Source organism: Clupea harengus, chromosome 5, assembly GCF_900700415.2.
Source record: "Clupea harengus chromosome 5, Ch_v2.0.2, whole genome shotgun sequence".
NCBI classification, from domain to species: domain Eukaryota; kingdom Metazoa; phylum Chordata; class Actinopteri; order Clupeiformes; family Clupeidae; genus Clupea; species Clupea harengus.
Genome location: NC_045156.1, coordinates 9,166,267 through 9,186,503, shown reverse-complemented (window position 1 = coordinate 9,186,503; position 20,237 = coordinate 9,166,267). Strand labels below are relative to the sequence as shown.

Here is a 20,237-nt window from a genome sequence, read left to right as displayed (position 1 = left end):
ACACACACACACACAGACACACACACATACACACACACGCACAATCCAGAATGAAATCCCACTCTCTCAAGGCGACAGTTTATGGGGATAGGGGGATGTGATCGAATTGCAGTGAATCCGACACAAACCTGACATCCACACCTTCTCCGCGTCCTCTCTTACCCATTTGTGAGGAGGTTGTACTTCTCCCCTGTTGTGTCATTACCTGCTCTAGACAATTGTACTTAAATGGCACCTTCATCGGTAACATTGGGAGGCTTTTGATGCCTTGCTCAGGAGCCCAAGCTTCATGAAGCCTATTCGACGGGTGGTAAGAACAGCCAACCAACTGCTCACCTCCTCCCAAGCAGAGATTATGCAGACAGAGCACACGAAAGCAACTGTGTAATCAGGTACGATGGCGTGATTTACACACTAAACGGCCATGTTTTTGCTCATTTGATGCAACATGCAGCAGCATACGTTTAATCAAGGCTGACATTCTTGAGTGGTTAACATGGCTCACTTTCATAGCAGGAAATGTAGCTTAGGGGTATGCATACTGACTACGAAAAGCGACAAAAAATGATGACGGAAAAAAAGTCTCTCTTTCCTTTTATTTTTTCGCTATCTCTTAACAACCATCTCTCTCTCTTTCTCTCTTTCCACCTCTCATGGGGTAAAAGTTAGAAGGACTAAGAGGAATCAGTGAAAAACAGAGGAGTCTAAAAATAGTTGCCAGAACAGAGAGTCCTCTCTCCTGTGCTGCTGCACCTCGGACACCATTTCTGTCATCTTTGGCTTGGCTTTGAAGATGCCTCCATCTCTCTGCGATCACAGAGGCTGCTGCGAATTATGCACATTTTCTCTCTGCTCCTCTGCCTCATTAGGGCTGAGATGCCTATCTGCAGGAGGAGAGGGGTGCAGCAGAAGAAAAGAGGGTGGCGGTGTCACGTCATACACAGGGCACAGGAGTCGCAGACCGTTGTCTGTGTGCGTGTCTGTTGTGTGTGTGTGTGTGTGTGTGTGTGTGTGTGTGTGTGTGTGTGTGCGTGTGTGTGCGTGCGCACGCATGCCTATGCATGTGTATGTGTGTTTATACATATGTGTGTGTATGTGTGGTTATATATGTGCATGTGTTTGTTCATGTAATTTACCTGTTGGTAGAATCATACAGGAACTGCTATTTGTGTAATGTATGGAGACCCAATATATCCCAAACATCCTTTCACAGACCCATGCCCTCTTACAAAATATGGAAATGAAAGGCTCACAAACATCACCGCTAACAACTTACATCCAGATCGATACCAATCAGCTGCCAAGTGGACCTCCACTGGCCCCAAGATGCCATGTCCAAACTTCACCACCAGAGGACACTATTCTTCAAGGGGCACAAGAGAGAGAGAGAGAGAGAGAGAGAGAGAGAGAGATGCATCAGGGACTTCTCACTCTCATACAAATTAGTTTCATTTACATGTTATGTGCGCGGATGGCAGAACGTGTAAAGTCATTATATCTGTGAATGGGAATAAATGATTTAATTAAAACTGCTGTGTCAAGACGCACAACCATTCCCTGTTTCTCAAGAGGCACACGATATTTCATTGTCTTGCGCAATTAGGAGTGATTTGGGACATCACCACATATATTCCAGCCCTCTCTTGGAGCAGGATGAATTCTGATGCCTCCTCTACATAGGTGACAATGACTGAATCACGGTGAGGAGAAGGGGGTATTTCAGAGGGTAGTGAGTGTGCTTATCAGCAGTCCATTGCTATTTAGGATCACAACTGCTGTACACAGTTATTCAATTGTTATAATAACAAACATACACTTGCTGGTACTATTTATGGATAAAGCACCCTCTCTCTATGTGTGTGTGTGTGTTTGTATGTGCATGTGAGGGGCAATAGCTGAAAGGTTGAACCCTTTAAAAGTCAGAGGAATTTGGTTGATTCGTTTTCTCATGCCTGACACGTCACCTTGCTCTGTGACGACATCATCCATCCACACTGTCTATAAAGCTGTCGAGTGATTGGAGCTATCAGTGCCTGTGTGCTTAGTGTTCAGACATATTACAAACCTCCCTGACACAATGAGAATGGCGCTTGAATATTATATGACTCCCACGGAGACGAGATCTATTTTCCTATTTGTGTGTGTGTGTGTGTGAGAGAGAGAGGGAATTCACACTGCAAACTGCTTTGCATTATAATGTTCTTACTTTTGACAGACAGTTCTGTTTGGTTTGGGGGTGCGTCACGGGCGAGTCAGGTGGGCATACCTGTTGAATGAACAGGAGCTGGTCTGCAGAGGTGGCCAATAACATCGTACAAATAGAACACACACGTGATACTATTCCTGATGCATACGTATCGGCACACAGTAGCCCTGAAATATGATCACAAACTGTCAAATAAATGCCCTGACTTTAGAAATGTGACATATGGTGTGATGTAGTGCCACGAAAGGGTTAAGTGGATTTCTCATCCACGGTGTGGTGTACGGAGGTTAGTTATTGTGGTGCAGAGCCTCTGGACGGCGCGCTGCAGCTCACGAACGCCAAGCCAACTTCTTTACTCGCCCAGTCACCACTAAACAAAAACAATGGCGGAGCGAAGGAAGCGCACCGACTTGGAATGTGACGGCACTCGGTCGTAGAACCAATTGAGCGGGGAGAATTAGCCCATGGACGGGCAACAGTCATATCGCGAAATGGAGAATCCGACCGAAAACCCCAGCAAGGCGGTGGAATACCTGAAGGAGCTCAATAAAATTATCGAAACACAACAGGAGTTGTTAGAGACGCAAAAGAGTCGGATTGAGGAGCTCGAGCAGCAAGTAACCGACCTTTGCAAAGAAAATGCTTGTTTGAAGGACCAGCACCAGAGACACCTGGCCACCTGCAGACTCCAACAGGGGAACAGTCACTCCACGCTGGGAGCGATAAAAGAAAATGTTATACAGGAAAAGTAAGTCCTCGCTCATATTCAACATGACAGTATCGATACATGTATATGTGAGGTAACTCTTCCCGTTACCTATACTATGTTCCGCTTTCAAGTTTGGGTAAGATTTTCGCGCTGGCGTATTTTTCGAAATTACACTGACTGATATTGAGTAAAGGGAATTCCATGGATCGTAGGCTGGTGTGGTAGCCAACAATTGTTGAGATAGGTCAGCTATGTAATTTGTGGGTATTACATTACATTACTATTTGCCTAATAGCAACAAAACTATTTAATGGTAAAATGAATCGGAATTGAATATTGCCTCTAGTGAATGAGATCAGATCAGCCCTGCTCAAATCTGTACCAAGTAGCTTACAGTATATTGCGTAAAGGAGAAGATAATAGTCTAACGGAAACTGTCGGGAATTACGCTCCTCGGTCTACTACTGTGTGCGTATCCGTATCCATAGGCTATTCTGTCAGGACAATTCGGTGGACCATGGACGTATAGTGTCATTTGTTAATGGGCACATACGCGCATGGAGATACTAGTGTTCCTGCAGAGAGGATACGGTGTGAAGTCGTATTAGGTTGGACGAAGTGATTTTTTCTGCGCATTATATTTGCCTTTTTATACAGAAGTACAAATAAGGTGGACGTGTATGTGTTTATAATTATGCCAAAGAGCGTGGAACCTGCACACATCAACGTCTGTAGGCTTATACATTTGTAATTTGTTAGTGGGGGGCGGTGGTCATATATTGCCATTTGTACTGTTCAAAGGATTTAGCGGTTTAATATTTTAATTATGTTATTTCTAATATAGCCTTTATTTTCCATACATTGGAACATTTTATCATGCGCCGTTCCGTCCTGTCATTGCGCACCCTTTAACAGTTCACCACGTTTCTGGACTTCAAATGTGACTGAGCTCATATCACATCCCACCCAAGAATAGCCTACATGAGTACGCGCCTGAACATTTGAGTGGTGGAGTTATTCTAGCGGACATCCTCCTTTTCACAAATCCCCTCGTAATTGTCTTCTCTGAAACGCCCTCGCCACCAGAGAAATCTTAAACACACTAATCTGTTGTTATTTGATTACATATAAATAATCATGATAATGCCTCCGGTTTCACCAGTCCTTCCTCCCCTGCGCCGGTGCCAGTAGTCTTTTTAAAGGATATATTGCAGACACGTATTCATTCAGGATCTTTATGGAATGCAGACTCAGTGTAAGCTTTTAGCAGCAGTGGTGTAAAGCAGCGCATACATTTGATTGTGGTCAACTGTACGGAGCGTACAGTTGACCACAATCAAATGTGGTCCCTGAGCCGTCTGTGCTTAATGCCCTGTCGAAGGTACTTGTGATACTGTACATTTTTCAATATAATGCCGTATGGCTTATAGGAAATTCCGTCCGTGACTTTTATATGGGAGTGTTTTTTTCTTCCATATAATATATCCCTTTGTGATACAGTGAACTGCTGTCCAGTTGTGTAATCTGACTTGCAGTCTTCCTAGAGAATACCCAATTTTTTAAAGCCTTGCCTCTTTACACCCTGACTTCTCAGATCCAGTGGTTGGAGTTGTCAGTGCTTTCTCTCAGGGTTCAGTAGTTTAGCTAGTTAAAAGAGAGACACAAACCTGCACAATTTAGAAAAACAACACAACTGAAAGGGTAAATGGAAACAAACAAGCTTTTTTTTGTCTAAGTGGTTCATTATAATCTGTTGATGATCAAACATCTAATGAATTAAAGCGTTTAATTTTCTCTCTGATATGAAACCATATAAAAGCAGAAGGGCTAGGACTGGCCAATCTAATCGGTATTCTTAGTTCCACCTAGATTCCGGAATGTCCCTGAGGGATCAACTTCCTCTTATCAACAATTACCTTACCTTCCTCATTAAGGTCCATATTTCATGAAGTGAAACTCCGAACTTCTTCATTTCTCGCAGACTCAGCATCTCTTGAAATTCAGCACAGTCAGATAAAGCATATCTCTACAGTAGACCAGATGACTCAGTTTTGACTGTATGGTGATGTAAATGTCTTATTGTTGACTTGTGATAAAAATGAGTTTGGGCATGGCATGGCCAATCAATGGCACTACCTAGACAGCATATGGCTTTAGAAACTGGACCTGGAACCTGGTCTGATGTGGATGTCATCAGAACTGGATTTGTCTCAGAGTCAGCTGCTCTCTGTGTGTGAGGTTTGATGACTCCGCTTTTGATTCCTACGCCTTGCGTTAGAGAAGGGGGTGATGGACAGAAAGTCCTGAGAGTGTTCCGCAGCAAACTAAACAGCTGAACATGTGCCGGATGTAGCCCCGGTCCATTCCAGTACAGGGCCAGGTCCAGTACCAGAGTCCGATGCCAGCCATCGGCGCCTCAACACTCAGGTGTCAGAAGTGAGGGTGTCTCACTGTGGAAAGCCTGCTGGTAGACAAGGTTGTTGTCATGGAGTCGGCAGCATGGATGAAGTGCTGCATCATGCGTGGAAATAAAACCTCTGGACTCAAGTGTACAACACTTAAAAAAAATGATGATCCAGGATCAGACGTTGTCTTTTTGTTAACTGAATATGTAGTAATATGTTGGGAGGACACTGGCATTAGATCGCTTTTATGCATTCTATCATGCCCTGTGGTTGTTTAGGGGCACAGGCTATTATTATTCATTTACACTCAATTTCAGTCTCAAAATCAAGTATTGAACTCTAATACGCATTTTCAGCAAATTCAAAGGGGTCCTTGTTGATCCATCATTTACTGTTTGTAAGAGTGATGGAAAATGTTTAGCTTTGCTTTGCTTTTGTGATTATGTTAAAGTGGCTGCACATCATCTTGCTTAAGAGAGCTCAGATGCTATGCATTGACAGTATGACAGTCATTCCATTTATAGCTTAGTTAGGGGAAACAGGGACACATTCTTGAATCGACTATAGTTCTATTTTTGTTCTCTGGAATCCGAAGTTTATATTTGAACAAAGATTTGTCTCAAGCTCCCTTCTAACTAGAGCAGGGACGAAGAGGGACGACGAAAGGAGAAAGAGACAACTCTGTGGGTTTTGTTTTTGATGTGCCTTCCTTCCTGATAGCGGGCCGTGCCTCTGAGAGGATGTGGCCAGGTCATAAGTCATAACTTGCCTTCTGTGACCTCCCCCACACCCATTGATGTGAACAGACTGGTGGCCTGTGCTGCAAGATACTGTTCAACCACTGCATAAGTCTACCACTGAACCTGCAGTGATTTAACTGGGGTGGGGGGGACGGGGGGTTACATTTAATTATGACTTGCGTATTTTGTTTAAGTGCACTCAATGATGTAGCGCCCCGACGGGTGAAGCTGTGGAGGAGGCCGCAGGGGTTTGTCGCTGCGACTGACTGCTGCCTCTCATGTTTCTGCATGTACAGTTTGCCACGTCAGCTCCTGCGCTCGCATTACTGCTGACCACAGCACGCCGGCAATCCCGGGCCTTGGCTTAGGCCAGCCATCTAAGATAGCAGCTGGCCACCGCCGCCACCGCTGCCGCAGACCGGGCTCTGATCCGGGTCGAAGTCGCGGGGTCCGGACCAGGTCGGGACCGGATGCGCTTCAGAATCGCCTGCTGTCCAGGAGGGGGGAGCTCCTTGCGTGCTCCCTTGCATATCAACAGCACGGGGAAAGGGTAGTGCGCACAGGGGCCATAAAAGCTAAACGGAGCTGTCTCCTGTCACCTTGTTAGTCGCAGAACTGCCACGGTGTTGTCATGAAGTTGAAGGCTGGATCTCTCACGAGACAGTTTATCAAGCGATAACCTCTGCCACGTCCTCTGTCTTAGCTGTCACACTAACTGGCGCCTGTTTGTTGTGGGAGAGGCAGTATTATACTCGCACACAATGTCATTATGCTTTTGTGTTTTTTATTGCTTCTTTGCAGAACAGGCCTACAGGGAACTAGAACAGACAAATATCATCCACTATATTGAAGACAGCGTGAGGTTTGCCCTCGAATGTGCTGTATAATAAAGTATCATCTTCATTCCTGTCAGCTGCGATGCAATTTGAGAGGCTTGAAATTTTCTCGTTCAGGTTCAGCAACCTGCCACTCGGACTTTCGGAGGAAGGCATTCTGCAATTTCCAGAATGCCGGGTAATTAACTGTTTGAATAAGAATGTGTTGTGTTCCCCTGGGCTAGAGTAGTGTGTGCAGCTTGTGACATACAGGACAGAGAGAGAGAGAGAGAGAGAGAAAGAGAGAGGAAGGGAGAGAGCAAGGGAGAGAGAGAGAGAGAGAAATGTCAACCATCTCAGTTGGCAGTGAAGTGTCAGAGAGAGCCTTTGGGTGGTCTTGTTCAGAGAGAGAGAAGGAGGGAGTGAGAGAGAGAGAAAGAGAGAGAGAGAGAGAGGGAGAGAGGGAGTGAGAGAGAAAGAGAGAGAGAGGAGAGTCAACATAAATATTGATGGTCAGAGACTTTTAGACTTATCTCATAAACTCATATACTGTATATATGATATATATATATGATTTCCTTCTATATTCCACGCCGTAACACAGTCTGTGTTTGTGATGTATTCTCTTCATCTGGACATATTAGGTGCAGTAGTATTGTGGAGCACCAATGTGCATGACCTACAACCCCATCACTTCAATGATCTGGCTTTCTTTCCTTTTCTATTTTCCTGTTGCATTTTAGGCAGTGGATGTTAAAGATCGTGCCTGGAATACTTTGTGATTTTCATATAGCCAGTTGTGGAGCTGTCTAGCTGTGTGGCATACGTCCAGTGATGGGAATGGAACATTTGGTGACACTTCCCATTCATCATTACATCAAGAATGACTGATTACTAGATGTAAGTGGTTGCTCACTGAAACAAAATGTTCTGTAAACAAAATGACACGTAAACTTTTTCTTTGAAGAGAAGGAAACCCAACTGAACTTGTACTGACAACAGAACAACATTTCCCCGTTCTCTTTGGACATTATTGTGTGTCCCGTACGCAACCGGTAAACATTACACTGTGCTTAGTGGCATCAGAATTTGATTCTATGGTGAATTGGCTTTCACTATAGATCATCTTGTGGCAGAGAAGCATAGGATGATTATTGTGTACTGGTGTAGAACGCAATGCAAATTGAAACTCACATCTGTGATCTCTTTTATTTAGCATTATATTTCCTCCAATGGAGTTCAAAAAGTTGTGTCATGCCATATGCATGTATTCAAAGTGTGCAGTGCTTTTAATTTGGTTATAATTACATGAATGACTTTGCTGATTGCTTTTGTAACAAGGCCTAGTCTGTTTTTCAGTGTGGAATGATTTTCTGATGTTTTCATGAATGCCGCAACAACAAACCAGTTATGACAGCAAATGAAATATAGCAACAGGAAGAGAAATATGAAAAACTAAATATCATCTCCAGTTGCCACTGCTCTCGTTTTTAAATAAAAAAGCCTAATCTTATCTTTCAAGAATGAATGAGGCACAGGCAACCAATATGTGTCCTTCTGTTAGGAGTTCGTTATTAAAAATGTGTTTATCTCTTTAAATAGGCACATTGAATAGGCCTGTTGCCTTTCCTCACCAAAATATGCCTGGCTCAACTAAACGTGCAACATTGTTTGTGTTGTATGGTTCCATATATGTAGAAGTGATGTACTGACATTTGCATTGAATTCCATGAGTCTGTGCTGTATTTATAGTGCATTTTAGGATTTACGGCATCAGGCCTTTGGCTTTCATTTGTAAAAGGGTGATAACACTGTCCGTGGGATCACCGTCCGTGCGATCACCGTCCGTGGGATCTTATCAGCTGTGTAAATGGAGGTCATCTCTCACAGGGCCATTGCTCAGGCGGGGGCCTACTCAGCGCAAGAAAGGTTTTCTAACGGGGAGCGCTATCTGTTACTTGGGGCTCGAGAGGGAGAAAGCTGCGGGTGGGGAATTATCCCAGAAGAAACTGTGTTCCGCATAGTTGTTCTCCTCTCTGACTTTGACAATCCCAATTAGTCTTTTCTGTAATGACATTCCTCAAGAAAGCGAGTGCCGAATTACTAAAAAGGCCATAAAGCCTTCAGCTGGCAAAGCCTTGAGCCAGTTCTGTTTGATTAGGTTTAATCTACTCTTAGTTAAGTGTTTGGTTTGAACGAAGATATTTGAAGAAAGAGGGCCTTGTTGCCAGTCTTTGAGTCCTTCTAATTGTCCTCCAAAGGACCTTGTCAATACACTCGATACTGGATATACTCTATCCCAAGCATAGTGTGGTGTGCAAGATGGCGGAGAATCCGAAGATTAGCACTAACCTTGAACGATCACAGTTAGGGCTCATATACAAGATATAAGAAATGACCATATAGGCTACGCAGGTTACCATCTGTATGCGTTTAAAACTGACTGCATTTTAAGAGGGAAGAACATTGCAGCTTTCTCCATATATCTATCTTGCACACACACAAACCTCTATAACCACCAGGGCCATAGGAAGCCATGTTTCATTCTATGTGAAGCTTCAGTCTGAGCTCCACTCTTCAAAGCCTTCGCCACGTCCTCAGTTCTAGAAAGTGAATAGAAAATGTAATTTTGATTGTCAGACACATCATGGCAACTAGCCGATCAAATTGTTCTATTGCTACGAGGCGGACATGATTTATATCAGAAACGCCAACGGCTAAAGCTGTCTCTGGGTTTCTGTGATATAAGTAAATGTTACCTGCCTGTAAAAGGATAAGTAGTTCACTTAGGCGGGTTTGTACACCAAAACCACGTTTTGCTGATGCTGACAAACAACGATTCGTGGGATTTGTCTCAGAGTGCCATTCATTTCTGTAATAATCTTGTTTAATTGTAGGCTGTTACCTCGGTATTGGTTAGCCTATGGCTATAGCTTTAAAGCGACCTGTAATCTAGGCATTTCTGTGCTCCTTTTCATCTCAAAATGATTGAAAAGTGTGTGTTTAAACACTACAATGGTACAAATATTTCTCCAGGGGTGAACCACTCCCCCCCCCCCCCCGACAACTTTTCCTGCCATAAAAAGCATTAAATAATAAATGAAACCTGTTGTGATGTACTGCTTTTACAGTTGCGAGTTAACAAGATTTTTGTTCTGTGATCATGTCGATCACAACAGGGTAAACACGTGTATGGTTGCAAAAGAGAACATTTTTGGTCTTGCTTGTACCAAATTCGAATATTGTAGTTTCAAGTGTGATTGTGTTGCAGAGTTGTGATTGTAGCCTACACTATGGCAAATGGGTAGGATCACTTTCAAAATGTCAAACATCTTCCTTTGCTAGTGACTGAACTTACTTTCATACTCTTCAGCTCTGCAAATGTTTATTCTTTTTTTTAAGATCCAGAATTGTGTTTCAGGTTGGAAACACTCACGCTTATGTTGGCAGTCTTTGATAGCACTTAAGATGTACTGTGTGCAATTTGTTTTTATTTTTTATTTTAGTTGAACACAACTTTTTAGATATAGGACAGTATGCTGTGTTACCTTTTTGATATAACAAATAAATACTGATACTCAAACATTATACTTTGATGTTTTTTCTTTTAATTATATCATATCACTATTCTCCTCAGCATATCAAGATATTATATTTTATAGACATTAAAAATGAGGCCTATGATTGATATTTTCTGGCAAACATAACATTAAATATAACAATCTGTGACATGCGCTGACAGCCCTCTACTCTGAATGTGGCAGTGTGTTCAACTAAAACTACAGCTGATGACAATAAAACCTTTCTGTAAGTGCAGACTCCGAATCAGGTTGTCTACGAGTGATTTAGCACCCGGTTCTTCATGAACATGCGGTGTAGTGTCAGGAGAGGTGCAGCGCTTTTCCGGCCGTACCCCGACCCAGTCACGAACGGCTCTGCTCACCGGCCCGCGGGCCAGATCCAGTATACACTACCCCGCCCCCTCCCCCGCGACGAAGTGTCCTCTTTTTCACAAACTCAAATCTGGTCACCCGTCATTAGGCTACCATTAAGACAAAATTCATTGGAATTTATTAATATGACTCGACCAGTCTTTTAAATAATTACATTAAAAGGGAATTAATTTACATTCTACAATATTAAAATACACAAAGACATCAATTAAGGAAGATCAAACTAGCTCGCATTACCATAATGTAATTTGCGTTGCTAATATGCTAGCAAGCTTGATAGTTTAACTTGAACTTGAGCCTGCCATCTAGCTTAATGTAACAGTTAGCTAGCTTGTGAAGATTTTTAAGGCAACCAGTTGCTTATAATCTTGGGTTGACCTGAAATAACATTTAGTAAAGTTGACATGTAATCGATGTTGCTAAAGCAGAATATCAGACAGATTTAGATTCAGCTATGAAGAAAAATTAGGTCTCCCCGTCAATTTCTGCCTCATTTCTCTCCCTTCCTTGCCATCCATCAATCTCTCTGGCATCTGCGCCGTCTAACTGACAAGAGAGGGTTGATCTGCATTGCAAGGTGGCTTTCGGGGAAATCCATTGACAGGACGGAGGGAAACCTTGTGAAAACCTCTGATGTCTACAACCGCATAACAGTTGCTGCAAATAATCTAGGCCAGGTTTTCAGACTGAATGGAAGGAGTGGAAATGTGTTAGTCACTGTCTGAATTATTAAGACAAAAAAGTGTAAAAAAAAATATGTACATTGTTGAAAATGGATGTGCTGAGGATGAGCATCTCCTGATGAAGTTGAAGAGCGCATGTCCCGGGTATGATCCCCGGACTGCCCCGACCCAGTTTAACCCCCTAGTAAGACCTAATTGACTGATTCATCTTTGCCATTGACTTTGGAGCCCACTCAGCCTATTAGTCACGAAAGGCCACTACCCTGCTTCTGGACCCTGACGGAGAAGGTCTTTTATCGGTTTCTGTCAGAGGCATCTCAGCTGAGAAAACACGGCCTGCGAGATGCTGCCACGGTGAGTTATGTTTATTGGAGTTTGAAAGCGAGGCTCGCATCTAGACCTTGAGAGAGCCATGCCTTGCCCATGCCACGCCTGGCTGAGTGATGGGATTTGAGCCACTGGGCGCACTGGACAGGCCCTGGAGAAGAATGGTCTGCGACCCACGCAGGCGAGGGGAGGGGATTGGGAGCGAGAGAGCGAGAGAGCGGCTCGCTTTCACTCTCCAGAGGGAAAAAGCTGGCTGTTATCAAAATGTCATCCTGTTGATGGCGCGCGTTATGGTGTTTGAAGTTATGAGTTTCTATTTGCTCGCCGAAATGGCTTGAAGATAATGAAACTCTGTTACTGTGTTGTTGACAGGACCAACCATTTGAAGATAATTAGCATTTATCTACAAGATATAGCCCCAGTGCTTATTGACTTAAAGCACATTGTAAAGGGAATTGGCTGTTTCTGGAATTGCCCTTTATGACTTATGTGTTGATAATATCAGTACTGTTTTCATTAAGCCTCCTACTCTTTGTGTAATTGTATCTTGTGGGGTCACCTGAAAACCCTTATCATGCAGAGCCACATGGTAAGATCTCAAGGAAGCCAAGTGCAGATCCTGATGCATACATCTCAGTTTTCTATTGAAGATGGCTGTTTGTAACCATATCTTGTTTTTAAAATGATACTTAATCATGTAAATTACCAAGTCTGAAGGTCATTTCCTCCCAATGATTAAGTACATTTCTGATTCTAACTTGCCTTTTAGCAGTGTTTTTGAAACCTTTTGTGGATTATTATAACAGATTGCAAATATTGTTTTGTTTTACTAAGGGTTCTTTGAATGTGAAAGGGATCTATCTATAATCAAAATTGTTTATGCTGTCTAAGGAGAGATTTTATAATTTATCCTACTGTGCAACTGCATCGTGAAGTGATATGACCTTCAACTGAAAATTCAAACATCTCAGATATGTCTCAGTATGTCCAACAGCCAGTTGAAGGCATTTCTCATGACACCCACTTCATACATAAATTAGGATGAAATAATTTGAAGTCAACAGTCAATCTGAAGACGATGCCCGGCTTGGGAGTAGGTTTGTGAAGGATCTGTAAAGAGAGCCTTGGAAGGTTATAGATTGAAGAGGTTTAAGAAGGCACTAGAAGATGCCTGCACTGAAAAGACAGGCTATACTCATGAATCATGACCCACCTGTTATCTCCCCTATATAGCTGGAGATGATTGGAGTGAGATAAAAAAAAGTGTGGCTCATCATTTCTGTGAACGACGGCTCGTAACTAATCCTACATGGTTGGATTTTGTAGCCTCTGGTTCGACTCTCACGACTGCAGGAATGTAATTCCTGCTGGCATTAAGTGAGAACGACCGGTTAAACTTCATAATGGCTGTGGACGCAGTCATACCTCAGCCGGCTGTGGACGCATTCATACCTCAGCCGGCTGTGGACGCATTCATACCTCACTCGGCTGTGGATGAAGTCATACCTCAGCCGGCTGTGGACGCATTCATACCTCACTCGGCTGTGGATGCAGTCATACCTCACCCGGCACCCGGCTGTCACAGCGAGACAAGTTTTGCAATAAAATCTGCATGTCTCAAATAGACTGAACAAGCAGCCCCTGCATCCGTAACTACAACAACAACTGCCATCCTCTCCCTCTCTCTCTCGGTCTGATCGCTCTCTCTCTCTCCCCCTCTCTCTCTTTTTCTCTCTCTCGCTCTCTTGCTCTCTCGTTCTGATCGCTCTCTCTCTCTCTCTCTCTCTGATCTCTGTCTGCTATTCCTGAACCAAACCGGAAAAAATTACAGCTGTTAAGGCCATTGTGTACCCCTTGCTTGACAGTACACGGGTGAAAAGCCGACGGCCAGATTTACGGCCAGATCTTTATTTTGAGCCACGTTCACTAATAGAGGGTGTTTCATAAGTGCTGACACGTCTGACGGCAAGCGGAGCCCGTAATGGCTTGCGGCTCAACGGACGGCGTTCGCTGACTGACTCCTGCCCTTCATTTCGCCGTGGCATTTGCTCATTCGGTAGAGTCGATGCCGTGCCGGATCAAAGCAGGAGCTCGACTGGTTCTCCACCAAACACCCCACCCTCACAGCTGGGTATGAGGGGAGCTCAATTTCCAGGGCGGTCTGGTGGGGGGGGGGGGGGGGGGTTTGCAGACAGACATGGTAACAAATTCATCTACTAGTGAGGAGGAAGACATTTTGGTAAATACCAAATTACTCATGCCTGGCCAGACAGGGGCTATTTCTCTTCTGCTCGATGGAGGAAACATCATTTGTGTATATCATCCGTACACTTTCATCCGTACACGGTGTCTTCAGTTTGCCACAGATTGCGTGGCACAGTGGGTTTAACATGTCCAATCAGTGCATTTTGCAGACAGTGATATTTATTGGTTTCCCGTTTGTTTATGGAAAGGACAAGTAGTGCATGTCGAGTCAGTCAGAAGTAAGACTACTATATGTTTATGCGGTCAGAACATTTACATCATATCAAAGATTATTTTCACCCGTTGAAGAAAGTTGGAGATATGAAGGACATAGAATGCACAGTAGGAGTTTGTGCGAAAAAAGAAGGGAATTGCAAGGCTTGCAAATAGTAAAAAAAAGTATATACTGAGATATAAAATGTGCAAGTTGTAGGATGTAGGATGTAGTATAGCAGTGAATTAGGTTCTACACTTAATCATTTTTGTGGTACCTACACTGTAATGGCTCGAATTCACTTGAGAAAATCACTCTTTCCTGCTTATCATTTTTAGATCTATAACATTTCGGACCACGCTCATAACTTAATAAGATCGATGTATCCCCATATCCTCACTTTATGTCGCAGAAGTCCAGGGAAAGAAATTGCCAAGCCCAATCCATAACACGGGGCCCAACTCTCAGTGACAGTTTGATTTTAGGGCTGCCTCCCTCTCTCTCTCTTGTGCTTGAGGAGCCCGGTGAAGCCCTGTGGAACCTTGACGCCGCCCCCATTCAATTTGGCCGCATTACCTGTGGAAGCGTCTGATGGCAGAGGAGAGGAATCAAGGAGGAAACGGGGAGATTAAACGGTGCCCTCCAGAGTATTCCATAAATTCCAGCTGCCTGGACAGTGTGATTAGTCCCCCTGTGTCCCTGGGGCCCCCTGGGGCTGGGCCTTCAGTTTGGAGTGCAACGGCGAGGACTTCGTGTGTGTGTGTGTGTGTGTGTGTGTGTGTGTGTGAAAGGGACAATGTGTAGAGATTGTACTGTGTGTGGGTGTAAAATGCCAGAGGGGTGTAACAGAAAAGGTTTTTAAACTTTTATTTTTCGTTTCGTAACTGCTACTACGACTACTGTTGCCCTTCTACTCAGCTGCAGATCTCTGGCCCATTGTGATGCGTAGCCACTCTGCTGCATGTGCACACTACCCCTTCTGAAGAGACTTTGAAGGGTTTGCTAATATTAGTCTACCGATTGACAGGACCAGTCAGATCTATGATTTGCTGTTTGGGGGATGGCCTAGAGGGGTGAATGTCATGCCTTACACCTTCATAAACAAGGACGCAACACACACATTGTGCGCTCAATAACTCCATGTGGCTACAGGAGAGGAGTTTCTGTCACATCAACAATTAAAGTAAAACTAAAATCTCAGGGAATGCTCAGGTAGTGCACAAGGGAATGCTCAGGTAGTGCACAAGGGAATGCTCAGGTAGTGCACAAGGGAATGCTCAGGTAGTGCACAGATGACTTTCCATACTGATTATCAAAATCACATGGCAGAGCTGTTAAAAAAGCTATACATAATTGCTGTGGTGTTTACCACACTGTTGTTGTTGTTTTCCAGTTACATCATTGTATTTTTTTTTTTTATGTTTTAAAGGAGATGCTGGTGCTTGAATTGTGGCTTGGATACTTGTAACGGAATATTTAAGATTACATTAGTAAAATTTTTTGTCGTCATATGACTGCTGGTATTTTCTGGGATTAGATTCAAATTCCACAAAGAACTGTGCTCTTCAAACCTTGGACGCTCTTAAAGTGTTTTCTTTGTTACTTTGTGAATCTGAAATATTCCCCATAACCCCGAATGGTCTTGGCAGACAGCTATTACTATTGCAGGGTTGATGTTAGTCCTCAGACAAAGGTTGAGTGCACAAAGTATGGAAAGGTAGACCACTAAACAGTGCACAGCAAGAAAAGTACATTCTGCAAGTAGAGATTTGAATAGTGACAGTGTAGAAAAGTGTGCTGATTGAGTATGCTTAACGGCACCTTCTGCAAAGACAGAGCTTAAAGTGTTTTCTTTTCCGTGACGCTTGTATTCATTACTCTTCTTTGTAGTCTGCATTTATTACCTTTGGATGTGCGTTTTGCCATTAGCCTGATGAGATAAGAGAAATCTCGTTGGCTTCCTAATTGGGCCAATCACGTGACCTCTTGAAGCCCATTAAGAGTCTCTTTGATCTTGTCTACAGATGCACTGGGCCTGCGCAGGTTATAGTAGATCATTTCATGTACCGGTACATGGTTCAAAACACTTGGATGGATCTCTCCAAGTGTGTCTGGTCAGTGATAAATGCCCTAGTGTGTGTGTTTTTTCTTCCTCCTTGTTTTCTTTAGGGCAGAATACTTGTTTTTCCAACAGCCATTCATCGGCATGGTAATCTTTGCATGTGATTCATTATGCATGTTTTGCATATGATGCGTTGTATGGAACTGGCACAACAACTAGTCATGTGACTAAGTTTGTCTTTCACAGAGACCAATTATCTGCATTAGCATGCCTGTGACACGCTAAATTATTCATGTTGTATTGTAATAACGTGGACTGTTGAGTGGGCAACCATTCCCATAACACCGGACTGTATGTAACCAGCTTTGCGGATTGTGACATGAAGTGAATTGAAGGCTTGAAATGAATGAGGATTACTCTTTGCCAGAATACTTAAAAAGTATAAAGGCCTGATGTCATCCATTTTCTCCTTGAGGAAGTAAACGCTGTCAGCCTCTGAAAGCAGCTCCGAGCCTGAGAGATGAGTTTATTTATCAAGCGAACATCTGCAGCACTTAAGTGCTTTTATTCAGCCAGTCGGTTCTCTCCCAAAAATTCCCTGTCTAAGGCCAGCTGCTCCAGTCTCTCTCACTTCTTTTTCAGTTGCTTAAACAGTAGTTTCCGCCTTTAACCTTTTGAGTCGTGAAAAGTCTCAAAAGCTCGGTTTTGTGGAAAACGATGACAAACATTGCCCGAACCGACGCCAATGTGAAAGAGGAGAGGCACATCCACTTTGACTCGTTTGAAATCGAATGCGAAAGTGAACACTAGCGCAGCTTTCGTTGGGTGTCACATGAGAAGATGAGTCGGGCTGGTGACTCACCGACTGCCTCAGTGTCTTGCCTCTCCTCAGCAGTCCCTGTGCCAGTTAGAGTTGGTGCGACCAATTGTCCTGGCTAATGATTTTACCCGTAATAGGTGGGCTACCTGAGTATCTTGACACGATAGCCACTCAAATGAAAATCAACTGTTCCATTGTTGCCAAGCTCCTTTGTCCAATTTAAAGATGCAGTACGTGATTCAGTTTCACAAAACGCTGTTGATATTTGAGCACAAAAGCCAATTAAATCCCCCCCCTGCCACTATGTTTGTTTCCCATTTCCAGAGCAAGGAGTATGTATGAGGAGTTTTTTTTTTGACCGCTAACACTGAACTGACAGCTAGAAGATCGTGAGCAGCAAGTAGTTGAATTTGAGGAAAAAGTGCATGGGATAAGAATTGCAGACAGTGACGGTGCAGTGAATTATCTTCCATCAGGAACCCAAGAGGAAACCATTATCTGTCAGATCTAATTCAGCCCTTTAAACATAATAAGATGCTGTATTTTATTCTGAAATCACACATTTGTAGTAATTGCAACCAGTTCCTTATCTGAAGGATCATGTACCTCAAACACATATCCAGGTATAGTGTAATATTCCTGGAGCACACAGACTGATAAAATGTCCCTTTCTTGAGATGTCAAATTGGATTAAACTAGTTAAATTAATAAATGGAATGAACTGTATCCAGCATCAACATCATGTGGACATGTCTACAGCCACACACTAAGCCTTGGCTCTTGTTTACTTAACAAAATCATTTTTTGGCCTTTCTCATAGAACCACCATTCATTGGAATTCTCTGTACCGTCCTAATGGGATGCCAGAACTTTCTGGCATTCTAATGTTGACATTTACCTCCTGATGTGCATCCTCTGTCATCTGCAAATAGAAATGTCAGTGGGAACACAATTTCAGTTACACGGAGGCATTTAAACTACGTTTGTGTGTACATCTGTTGTTATGGGTTGATCTGTGTTGGTGTGTATTGCGTGGCTGCAGGCCTATACCTTTCATTATGCATTATGTGGTGTGTGTGTGTGTGTGTGTGTGTGTGTGAATGAGTGTGTGTGTGTGTGTGTGTGTGTGTGTGTGTGTGTGTGTGTGTGTGTCTATTCATTTTGTGTCCTTTAGATCCACCAAGGGGTCGTGAGATGGTAAAATAATTAAGGCGTTGCGGTCAGTCAGTGTGTCAGTGGGAAGGCCCCCCCTCTGGTGCGGGGAGCTAAAGAGGAGCTGGAGTTTGAGGGCTGGGAGGACTCTAGGTGGGCAGGGTCTGCATCCCGCCAGGTCAGCGGGCGACCAGATCAAAACACCCTGCAACCCACATCCCACTGGGGGCGTCTTAATTAGTCCACCATATGAAAGGCCTCCTCTCTTCTCCTCTCCTCTCCTCTCGCTCAACGGAAGGATTTCGTCATTGGAAAAAGCACCGGCGACTCGTGCTCTCTTTTTCACACACACACACACACACACACACACACACACACACACACACACTCACACTCACAAAGACTCCGCTTTCGATAATTAGTGCTGTGATTAATGAGGATAATTTGAATTTATGTAACAGGTTAACTAGACACGCCGTATGATGTAGTGCCCTGGGGGAGAGGCTCTTTCACAGTACCCACCAGTCGCGTGGGAAGATGAGTGTGGGGCGACGCGGGCCAATTGGCCTGGTTTGTAAACACACAGACCTACACACCGGACTCCATTGTCTTGTGCAGCTGGAACTACCGATGGCTTTTACAGCCGTAGTTTCTCAATCTCAAGAGGGGATTTTTTGTTGCTTTACTGATAACCTTTGTGTTAGAGAATAGGGGGATTCGAAAAGGGACTTTTTTTATTTTGTTCCAGTGAATCCCCCACCATACGTTCTGCAAATCATCTTTTCTAATTCATAATTAGTAATCATTCGTTGCATATTTCAGAAGCTCTCCTTCCAGTGAGAGTGTCACTAAGAGGATTATGTGATGGGTGACATGTCTCCTCGAGCATAGATCTGCATAGCTAAATACTCGCGGTATTAAAATAGAGTCTGACAATTGTGCATTATTTACAAGAGATGCCTGCCCTTTTTAGATGTTGTCTACAAATGCCTGCTTTAATCTCGCATCATGAGTTGTGACCCGTCACGGCCGGTGATCTTGGCTCGCATTAATCAACCTGTTCCCATTTGCGGAAGTGGATTCGCGGACGACAGGCTAGCCTTTTTTTTTTCTTCTCTTTTTTTCCCAGTCATTGCTTCAAAGCTCGGCCCTAATGGCAGGCCTTTCATCAGATCCCTTCCCCCGAGTGGCACGGGGAACATTCTCACGTATTAGGGCCACCGGTGCTTTCACACGAAATGTTTGGTTCCCCAGATCATGGGTGCTTTTGTCTGCACTCTCGTCCATTAGCTTCAACGCAGACATCAAACCACCGCAACTAGTCGCTCAATGTTTTAACCTTCTCCCTCAGTCGAGTGGTTAATCTTATTCTGGAGTGAAGGTGTAATGGATAATTACGATAGCGAGAGCTACAAGGTAATTAGCGAACGCACATTCTCCGCAGCTGAATCTCTGACTGGAAAAGGGTCTGCAGTGCAAGCAGTGTACACACATGTGGTGGTATTCTCAGGAAAATATTTGATCTTTCTCAAAATAAACATGTTTAACATAGACTTTGGGTTTAGGATTTGTGTCTTGAGATGATGAAAACGTATGTAGAATGCAAGGAACTGTTTTTGTTATCGCTGCATGAACAGTGAGGTTCTCCGAAGCCTTCCACGCTCGCTGGGAGTTGTTCGGCCACAGATGTTGGCTCACGCATTGTGTTAGGCATGGGGATTAATCCCTCAGCTTGTCCCGGGAGCATCAGACGGGCCGCTTTTACCCAGGACCTGAACTGTGCTGAACCTTTAAGCACCATCCTCCACTCTCGATTTAGGCCCGCATTCCCAGGGTGGGGGGTGGGTGGTTAAAGAGAGTGATTATGTCATTGTCAACAGCTTTATACCGGTTGCGTAATTCCTCCA

The 20,237-nt window shown here is 43.7% G+C and overlaps 1 protein-coding gene across 3 annotated transcripts in view; it reads left to right on the top strand.

Annotated features, from left to right (window-relative positions):
- Positions 1-2,396: 2,396 nt before the first annotated feature.
- The window catches only part of iqsec1b (IQ motif and Sec7 domain ArfGEF 1b), a 196,159-nt gene continuing 178,318 nt past the window's right edge, over positions 2,397-20,237 (top strand). For 2 of the 3 annotated variants that reach the window (XM_031567598.1, XM_031567597.1), the window contains exon 1: positions 2,397-2,954. In XM_031567598.1, coding sequence (XP_031423458.1) covers positions 2,671-2,954 — 284 coding nt within the window. In that variant the 5' untranslated portion in view covers positions 2,397-2,670. The remainder of the gene's footprint in view (positions 2,955-20,237) is intronic. The other variant, XM_031567603.2, reaches the window with a different exon arrangement.